The following is a 10,513-nucleotide window of genomic DNA, read 5'->3' on the forward strand; positions in this document are numbered from 1 at the left end:
CCACCTGTCAGTGCCCATCAATGCCTGCTTATCAATGCCCACCAGGACCGCCTCATCATTGCCGCCTATCAGTGCCCATCATTGCCACCTATCAGTGCCTCCTTATCAATGCCCACCAGGGCTGCCTCATCATTGCCACCTATCAGTGCCCATCAGTGCTGCCTTATCAATGCCCACCAGGGCTGCCTTATCATTGCCACCTATCAGTGCCCATCAGTGCTGCCTTATCAATGCCCACCAGGGCCGCCTCATCATTGCCACCTGTCAGTGCCCATCAATGCCTGCTTATCAATGCCCACCAGGACCGCCTCATCATTGCCGCCTATCAGTGCCCATCATTGCTGCTTATCAATGCCTCCTTATCAATGCCCACCAGGGTCGCCTCATCATTGCCGCTTATCAGTGCCCATCAGTGCTCCTCATCAATGCCTCCTTATCAATGCCCACCAGGGCCACCTCATCATTGCCACCTATCAGTGCCCATCAGTGCCTCCTTATCAATGCCCACCAGGGCTGCCTCATCATTGCCACCTATCAGTGCCTCCTTATCAATGCCCACCAGGGCCACCTCATCATTGCCACCTATCAGTGCCCATCAATGCCTACCAGGGCTGCCTCATCATTGCCGCCTATCAGTGCCCATCATTGCTGCTTATCAGTGCCTCCTTATCAATGCCCACCAGGGTCGCCTCATCATTGCCGCTTATCAGTGCCCATCAGTGCTCCTCATCAATGCCTCCTTATCAATGCCCACCAGGGCCACCTCATCATTGCCACCTATCAGTGCCCATCAATGCCTGCTTATCAATGCCCACCAGGACCGCCTCATCATTGCCACCTATCAGTGCCTCCTTATCAATGCCCACCTCATCATTGCCACCTATCAGTGCCCATCAATGCCTACCAGGGCTGCCTCATCATTGCCGCCTATCAGTGCCCATAATTACTGCTTATCAGTGCCTCCTTATCAATGCCCACCAGGGTCGCCTCATCATTGCCGCTTATCAGTGCCCATCAGTGCTTCCTCCTCAATGCCTGCTTATCAATGCCCACCAGGGCCACCTCATCATTGCCGCCTATCACTGCCTGCTTATCAATGCCCACCAGGGTCGCATCATCATTGCTGCCTGTCAGTGCCCATCAGTGCTTCCTCATCAATGCCCACCAGGGCCGCCTCATCATTGCCATCTATCAGTGCCTGCTTATCAATGCCCACCAGGGCCGCCTCATCTTTGCCATCTATCAGTGCCTGCTTATCAATGCCCACCAGGGCCGCCTCATCATCGCCACCTATTAGTGCCCATCAGTGCAACCTTTTTTTTCTTTGTTTTGCAAAAAAAAAAACCAAACAGCAGAAATTAAATCCCCTCAAAAGAAAAGCTCTGTGTGAAAAAAATGATAAAAATGTCATGTGGGTACAGTGTTGCATGACGGCGCAATTGTCATTCAAAGGACGACAGCGCTGAAAGCTGAACATTGGCCTGGGCAGGAAGAGGGTGACAGTGCTCGGTAAGCAAGTGGTTAAATAAAGTTCTTAAAATTGGTTTGAAATAATAAAAAAAAAAAGACTATAGACTTCTATGGAGGACTCTGAGGACTACTTTTCCCGGCATGCCCCGCTCTCCCCATAGACTTCTATGGAGGGTTACAAGAGTGAGCACTACGTTTCCCGGCATGCCCCGCTCTCCCCATAGACTTCTATGGAGGGTTACAAGAGTGAGCACTACGTTTCCCGGCATGCCCTGCTCTCCCCATAGACTTCTATGGAGGGTTACAAGAGTGAGCACTACGTTTCCCGGCATGCCCCGCTCTCCCCATAGACTTCTATGGAGGGTTACAAGAGTGAGCACTACGTTTCCCGGCATGCCCCGCTCTCCCCATAGACTTCTATGGAGGGTTACAAGAGTGAGCACTACGTTTCCCGGCATGCCCCGCTCTCCCCATAGACTATAATGGCAGGTTCTCAGAGTGAGGACTACGTTTCCCGGCATGCCCCGCTCTCCCCATAGACTTTAGTCGCGGGTTCTCAGAGTGAGGACTACGTTTCCCTGCATGCCCCGCTCTCCTCCCTATAGGCGGCAGTGATGGCGGCGCCCGGGCCGGCACAGGCTCCCATATCGTTCGGGTTCATCCGGAGCTTCAAGCCGAAGCTGAGCGGGATCAGCGGGGCGGAGGAGAAGAAGGAGTACCTGGTGGCGGCGGAGGGGAAGGAGCTGCTAAGGTGACATGAGGGGGGATGGGTATCGGTGTGGCTGGGCTCTGCTGGAAGCTTTCACTAGAGGGCCTCTCCTGTAGTTTTTGTGGATTATGTGATGGGTGGAGCCTGATGACTCCTCCCACAGCTTTGTTCAGGTCTCCGACCCCTGTACTTCAGTTTGTAGAGGGTGAGGCCTTTTTGGCCCCTCCTACAGCTTTATTCTAGTCTCCGCCTCCATATAGTGTTCTATAGCCAGTAGTGGGTGGAGCTTGCTGGGCTCTGCATACAGCAATGGTCATGTCTCCACCCACCTTTAATAGTATGCAAGCACATGTGGGTGGAGCCTGCTGAGCCCCTCCTACAGCTCTTGTCTCCAGCCCTCCTGCACTTTTCTGCAGGCAACCTTTTAGTGGGTGGAGACTGATGGGCCCCTCCCATAGCTTTATTCTAGTCTCCGCCCCCTCTTGTAGTGTTCTGCAGGCAGCTATTAGTGGGTGGAGCCTGATGGGCCCCTCCCATAGCTTTATTATGGTCTCCGCCCCCTCTTGTAGTGTTCTGCAGGCAGCCATTAGTGGGTGGAGCCTGATGTGCTCCTCCCATAGATTTATTCTAGTCTCCGCCCCCTCTTGTAGTGTTCTGCAGGCAGCTATTAGTGGGTGGAGCCTGATGGGCCCCTCCCATAGTTTTATTCTAGTCTCTGCCCCTCCTGCAGAGTTCTGCAGGCAACCATTAGTGGGTGGAGCCTGATGGGCCCCTCCCATAGCTTTATTATAGTCTCCGCCCCCTCTTGTAGTGTTCTGCAGGCAGCCATTAGTGGGTGGAGCCTGATGGGCTCCTCCCATAGATTTATTCTAGTCTCCGCCCCTCCTGCAGAGTTCTGCAGGCAGCCATTAGCGGGTGGAGTCCGCTGGGCTCCGCCTTCAGCAATGGTCATATCTCCACCCTCATGAATGTTATGCAGGAACATGTGGGTGGAGCCTGCTGAGTCCCTCCTATAGTTTTGTTCTAGTCTTCGCCCCCTCCTGTAGTTTTCCATAGGCAGCCTGTAGTGGGTGGAATCTGCTGGGCCCCTCCTACAGCAGTGGCCATGTCTCCACCCCTTCCAGTAATGTTCTGCAGGCACATGTAGTGGGGGTGGAGCCTGCTGAATCCCTCCCACAGCTCTAATCTTGTCTCCGCCCCTCCCACACTTTTCTGCAGACCGGCTTTAGTGGGTGGGGCCTTTTTCCGGAACGCACCGGAACTGCAGGCGCTGATGTGAACTATGACACCGACAACCGTATCACCGACTTTCTGTGCATTTTGGATGCAGAAAAAAAAGCAACTGAAACGCATGGAGTGTGAACCGGCCCTTACTGCTCCTGCAACTTGGAGTTTGTTTACATGTTGCCTCTGATGTATCGACGTCTTAAAGGGTTAAAAATAAAAAGACGGAAAAAAAAATCGCTTGGTGACGGAAAATCTTTTTTTACGTTTTTGGAAAATCGGATTCTGGCGGTGGGGGCGGGGTTTTTCTTGTCGCTGTGGGCGGTTTATTCTTGAACTCGCTTGTTCTGTGAGCGGGAGATGGAAACTCTGAAAAACTCTGAGAAGATTTCCAGTTTGTGGTGGGTGGCATCATCATCATCGTCACCATGGAGATGTATAAATAGAATCCATAAATAAAGAACGCACCGCCGAGACCGTGCGAACATAACTTTTTGCTGAGTAATCAGCAGTGGAAAATCAGGGATGTCGTTGTATTATCACCTCTTGGCTGCGAGTAAGCTAGTGATCTCCGTACTGGTTGCTCTCTGGTTCCCAAAATCTCATTTAAATGCGGGGCTCTTTGACAATTTGGGGTGAACTTTAATAAAAATCGGCATAGCTATTCGTCTGATGACCCTGTATGTGTGCATTCACCCTGGGAGAATAGAGAAAAAACAAATGCTCTTCAGCTACTTTCCCTTCTGGTTGAATGTTCAGATCTATGGCAAACATAGAGTGAATGGGGAAATACCAGATTATGGCCACTAGATGGAGCTGAGGATCTCTGGAAATAAATCCATTTTCATAGGAAGAGATACAATGTAACAATTCTAGAGAACACCGGAGGGAATTAACAAATAAATGGGGATCCAATAGTAGCAATGGTTACATTTATCAGCCGATTCCCTCCAGTGTTCTCTAGAATTGTTACATTGTATCTCTTCCTATGAAGATGGATTTATTTCCGGAGATCCTCAGCTCCATCTAGTGGCCATGGAGCGATATTTTCCCATTTCATTCTATGTTATGAATGAACCTAATAGCCACTAGATGGAGCTGAGGATCTCCGGAAATAAATACGTCTTATACAATGTAACAATTCTAGAAACCGCCGGAGGGAATTAAATGAATGGGTATCCTATAGTAGCAATGGTTACATTTATTTGCCAAATCCCTCCAGTGTTCTCTAGAATTGTTACATTGTATAACATGTATTTATTTCCCAAGATCCTCAGCTCCATCTAGTGCTATAGGTTCATTCATAACATAGAATGAAACGGGAAAATACCACTCCATGGCCACTAGAGGGAGCTGAGGATCTCTGGAAATAAATCCATCTTTGTAGGAAGAGATACAATGTAACAATTCTAGAGAACACTGGAGGGAATCGGCTGATAAATGTAACCATTGCTACTATTGGATCCCCATTCATTTAATTCCCTCCGGCGTTCTCTAGAATTGTTACATTGTATCTCTTCCTACAAAGATGGATTTATTTCCAGAGATCCTCAGCTCCCTCTAGTGGCCATGGAGGGGTATTTTCCCGTTTCATTCTATGTTATGAATGAACCTATAGCCACTAGATGGAGCTGAGGATCTTGGGAAATAAATACATGTTCTACAATGTAACAATTCTAGAGAACGCTGGAGGGCAGGGGCAGACTAACCATTTGGAAACTCGGGCACTGCCCGAGGGCCCAGGGTCAGTAGGGGGCCCCATGAGATGCCCCTGGTACCTTTTTTTTCATAGGCTTTTTTGAGTTTGGGCAAGGACACAGGGGCCCCATGATCTCCTATAGCCTGGGGGCCCCGTGAGTTGTCAGTCCACCCCTGCTGGAGGGAATTGGCAAATAAATATAACCGTTGCTACTATAGGATCTCTGCATATTTGCTAATTCCCTCCAGTGTTCTCTAGAATTGTTACATTGTATCTCTTCCTACTAAGATGTATTTATTTCCTGTGATCCTCAGCTCCATCTAGTGGTCATAATGCATTAGGTTCATTCATAATCACATAGAATGAAATGGGGAAATATCACTCCATGGCCACTAGATGGAGCTGAGGATCTCTGGAAATAAATCTATTTTCCTAGGAAGAGATACAATGTAACAATTCTAGAGAACACTGGAGGGAATCGGCTGATAAATGTAACCATTGCTACTATTGGATCCCCATTCATTTACTTCCCTCCGGCGTTCTCTAGAATTGGAAATAAATCCATTTTACTAAGAAGAGATACAATGTAACAATTCTAGAGAACACTGGAGGGAATCGGCTGATAAATGTAACCATTGCTACTATTGGATCCCCATTCATTTACTTCCCTCCGGCGTTCTCTAGAATTGGAAATAAATCCATTTTACTATGAAGAGATACAATGTAACAATTCTAGAGAATGCCGGAAAGAATTGGTAAATAAACAGAGATCCTATAATAGCAATTGTTACATTTATTTGCCAATTCCCTCCAGTGTTCTCTAGAATTTTTACATTGTATCTCTCTTCTTAGTAAGATGGCTTTATTTCCAATTCTAGAGAACGCCGGAGGGAATTAAATGAATGGGGATCCAATAGTAGCAATGGTTACATTTATCAGCCGATTCCCTCCAGTGTTCTCTAGAATTGTTACATTGTATCTCTTCTTACTAAGACGTATTTATTTCCCGGGATCCTCAGCTCCATCTAGTGGTCATAATCTGGTATTTTCCTAATTCAGACTATGTACAATATGAATGAGCCCGATGCATTGTGACCACTAGATGGAGCTGAGGATCACAGGAAATAAATCCATCTTAGTAGTAAGAGATACAATGTAACAATTCTAGAGAACACTGGAGGGAATTGGCTGATAAATGTAATCATTGCTACTATAGGATCTCTGTTTATTTGCTAATTCCCTCAAGCGTTCTCTAGAATTGTTACATTGTATCTCTTACTACTAAGATGTATTTATTTCCTATGTTCTTCAGTTCCATCTAGTGGTCATAATCTGGTATTTTCCTAATTCAGACTATGTACGATATGAATGAGCCCGATGCATTGTGACCACTAGATGGAGCTGAGGATCTCAGGAAATCCATCTTAGTAGGAAGAGATTCAATGTAACAATTCTAGAGAACACTGGAGGGAATTTGCTGATAAATTTAACCATTGCTACTATTGGATATCTTTTATTTGTGAATTCCCTCCAGTGTTCTCCAGAATTGTTACATTGTATCTCTTCCTACTAAGATGGATTTATTTCCTGTGATCCTTAGCTCCATCTAGTGGCCATACTGCATTAGGTTCATTCATAATCACATAGAATGAAACTGGGAAATACCACTCCATGGCCACTAGATGGAGCTGAGGATCTCAGGAAATAAATACGTCTTAGTAAGAAGAGATACAATGTAACAATTCTAGAGAACACTGGAGGGAATTAACAAATAAATGGGGATCCAATAGTAGCAATGGTTACATTTATCAGCCGATTCCCTCCAGTGTTCTCTAGAAATGTTACATTGTATCTCTTCCTACTAAGATGGATTTATTTCCTGTGATCCTCAGCTCCATCTAGTGGCCATGTTGCATTAGAGATCCAGCAGGAGATTTCTCCCCATTGAGATCTGATGGGTTTTCAGTCTTCCTTTTATTTTTTTGGAGCCGTGTACATCTTAGAAGAGATACAATGTAACAATTCTGGAGAACACTGGAGGGAATTGACAAATAAATATAACCACTGCTACTACAAGGTCCCATTTATGTGATACTTCCCTCCAGCGTTCTCCAGAATTGTTACATTGTATCTCTTCTTACTAAGATGTATTTATTTCCTATGAGCCTCGGCTCCATCTGGTGGCCATTATGTGGTAGTTGTGCTAAACAGGGTTGTGTTTCTGAACAAATCTCCCATCTTGCAGTGTTAACCCGGCTCCTGTGACCAGGCCTCTGGTCATCCCCCTCATACAGAAGAACAGGTGGTCCCTGCAAAGCAAGACCAAAGACGACTCTGAAAATGGCGGCCGGCGGCCGGAGGAGGACGCTGTTCTCTCACAAGCTGTGCAAGAGCTGATTGCAGGTACAGACATGGGGGCTTCCCCTTCTGTTATTGATGTATTGGGGGGGGGGGAGGAAGGGGAGGAGGAGGGGGGGGGGGTTATCTGACATCTTCCAGGGTGATCATGTATCTTCTCCTTAACATGCCTGATCCAGTCTTCTGCACCAGAACCGGCTGGACGCCATGTTTGCCTCCTAGAACAATGGAGGGGCAGCTGTAGTCTTTAAAGATGGCAAAGGACTCGTCTCCAGTATTACCTGTGGTCTCTCTGCAGCTGATCGTTCTGCATTGTGTGCAGGTGGCCATCTTGGTAGAGGCGGGGCTTTACTTCCTCATGTCAGAGCCTCCAGCAAGGAGAACAGTGAGCAGCACAGTAATGGCATCCCCAAAACTCACAAAGCTCGTCCGCACTGTTCTGCATTCTGTGGAGGTTGTCCATCTTGGTAGAGGCGGGGTTTTGCTTCCTTGAGTCAGAGCCTCCAGCAAGGAGAACAGTGAGCAGCACAGCAGTGACATCCCAAAATCTCACTAATCTTTTTCCCCATTGTCCTGCATTGTGTGGAGGTGGCCATCTTGGTAGAGGCAGGGCTTTGCTTCCTCATGTCAGAGCTGTCCTCCCCGGTGACTGGGGATCTGATGACTGGTGGAGAAATGATCAAGTAACAGCAGGTGTGTAGGAAGCATGAATCCACAGAATTAATGAAGTAAAAGCACTGAGATCCTTGCACTACTGGTCATCAGGTACAGTTTCCCCTCCAGCAAGGAGAACAGTGAGCAGCACAGCAGTGACATCCCAAAATCTCACTAATCTTTTTCCCCATTGTCCTGCATTGTGTGGAGGTGGCCATCTTGGTAGAGGCGGGGCTTTACTTCCTCATGTCAGAGCCTCCAGCAAGGAGCACAGTGAGAAGCGCAGTAACGGCATCCCCAAAACTCACAAATCTTGTCCGCACTGTTCTGCATTCTGTGGAGCTTGGCCATCTTGGTAGAGGCGGGGTTTTGCTTCCTTGAGTCAGAGCCTCCAGCAAGGAGAACAGTGAGCAGCACAGCAGTGACATCCCAAAATCTCACTAATCTTTTTCCCCATTGTCCTTCATTGTGTGGAGGTGGCCATCTTGGTAGAGGCAGGGCTTTGCTTCCTCATGTCAGAGCTGTTCTCCCCGATGACTGGTGATCTGATGACTGGTGGAGAAATGATCAAGTAACAGCAGGTGTGTAGGAAGCATGAATCCACAGAATTAATGAAGTAGAAGCACTGAGATCCTTGCACTGCTGGTCATCGGGTACAGTTTCCCCTACACTACATTACCGGCTTTCTTCTTTTACCAGCCTCAGAGGCAGCTGTTCTCAGTCCTCCAGTAGCGCGCGGTTCCCCGCCGACCCCTCCTGTCCTTCCCAATTGATGTCACATACAAGCACCTGGGATGGCCAGGAGGGGAGGAGGGGCCGGTGGGGGACAGGACACTACAGCCAGTTGTATGCCAACCGCTTCCCTGCCTGTCTCTGCGTGTGTCCTAGGGATCCCCTGTCAGCTGCCTGTGACGGACACGTAGATCACTGCGGAACCGGCGCTGAGAAACCCTGTCCTATACAGTGTAACATGAGTGACGACTCGGAGGCTGCTGCCTGGGATGGGGTGCACATGAACTTGATCACTGGGGATGAGGGACCATGTACTTGTGATGTGGGCGGTTCTGTGATGACTGCAGTGCTCGCTCACTGACCGGAAGTTCAGGGAAGCAGCACTGAGCCATAAGGAGCAAATGGCTGTTAGGATAACAAGTTGTAGAAGATGGGGGGCATAGTGGGAAAGGATATTCGATGCTGTGGAATTCCTTGAATTCACTTGTTGCTGCACACTTTGTAATGAATCCTCCTGGTCAGGACTTTGAATTTATTCATATTTTTTTTTCCTTTTTTAATTCGAAGAATCCCAAAAGTCGGAGCAGAATGATTCCGGGGATCAGATGCTGAGCATCCCTTTACTCATGCAGAACAAAGTCCCTACCGGGTATGAAGATGGAGACAAAGTGAATGTGGACCTGAGGCCGGAATCTGTACGTCTTCCGGAAATGGCCGCTTCTCATTCTTTTCCTATCTTCTCCTCTCTTCTCTGCTCTCTGTCTTTTTTCTCTCTTCCTCTTACAACCTCCCTCTGCTCTCTTTTCGCTCTCTCGTTACTTTCCTCCTCTCTTCTCCTCTCTCTCGTTCCTCTCCTCTCTCTCGTTCTTCTCCTCTCTCTTCTCTTGTTCTCCTCTCTCTTGTTCCTCTCCTCTCTCTCGTTCTTCTCCTCTCTTCTTCTCTTGTTCTCCTCTTCTCTCCTTCTCTTGTTCTCCTCTTCTCTCCTTCTCTTGTTCTCCTCTTCTCTCCTTCTTCTCTTGTTCTCCTCTTCTCTCCTTCTTCTCTTGTTTCTCCTCTTCTCTCCTTCTTCTCTTGTTCTCCTCTTCTCTCCTTCTTCTCTTGTTCTCCTCTTCTCTCCTTCTTCTCTTGTTCTCCTCTTCTCTCCTTCTTCTCTTGTTCTCCTCTTCTCTCCTTCTTCTCTTGTTCTCCTCTTCTCTCCTTCTTCTCTTGTTCTCCTCTTCTCTCCTTCTTCTCTTGTTCTCCTCTTCTCTCCTTCTTCTCTTGTTCTCCTCTTCTCTCCTTCTTCTCTTGTTCTCCTCTTCTCTCCTTCTTCTCTTGTTCTCCTCTTCTCTCCTTCTTCTCTTGTTCTCCTCTTCTCTCCTTCTTCTCTTGTTCTCCTCTTCTCTCCTTCTCTTGTTCTCCTCTCCTCTTCTCTCCTTTTTCTCCTCTCCTCTTCTCTCCTTTTCTCCTCTTCTCTCCTTCTCCTCTTCTCTCCTTCTCCTCTCCTCTCCTTCTCCTCTTCTCTCCTACTTCTCCTCTCCTCTCCTTCTTCTCTCCTCTCCTTCTTTTCCTCTCCTCTCCTTCTTCTCTGCTTCTTCTCCTCTTCTCTCCTTCTTCTCCTCTCCTCTCCTTCTTCTCCTCTCCTCTTCTCTCCTTCTTCTCCTCTCCTCTTTTCTCCTTCTTCTCCT

The 10,513-nt window shown here is 47.8% G+C and overlaps 1 protein-coding gene across 1 annotated transcript; it reads left to right on the forward strand.

Moving 5' to 3' along the window:
- Positions 1-2,035: 2,035 nt before the first annotated feature.
- On the forward strand, positions 2,036-9,541 carry GPKOW (G-patch domain and KOW motifs; the record flags this gene model as incomplete). The annotated part of the gene is made up of 3 exons (XM_089679621.1): positions 2,036-2,221; positions 7,348-7,505; positions 9,414-9,541. Coding segments are annotated over exons 1-3 (423 nt in total), but the record flags the coding sequence as incomplete, so codon positions are not given.
- Positions 9,542-10,513: the final 972 nt, after the last annotated feature.

Source organism: Staurois parvus, unplaced genomic scaffold, assembly GCF_062004578.1.
Source record: "Staurois parvus isolate SC_StPar_1 unplaced genomic scaffold, SC_StPar_1.0 ptg000228l, whole genome shotgun sequence".
NCBI lineage: Eukaryota > Metazoa > Chordata > Amphibia > Anura > Ranidae > Staurois > Staurois parvus.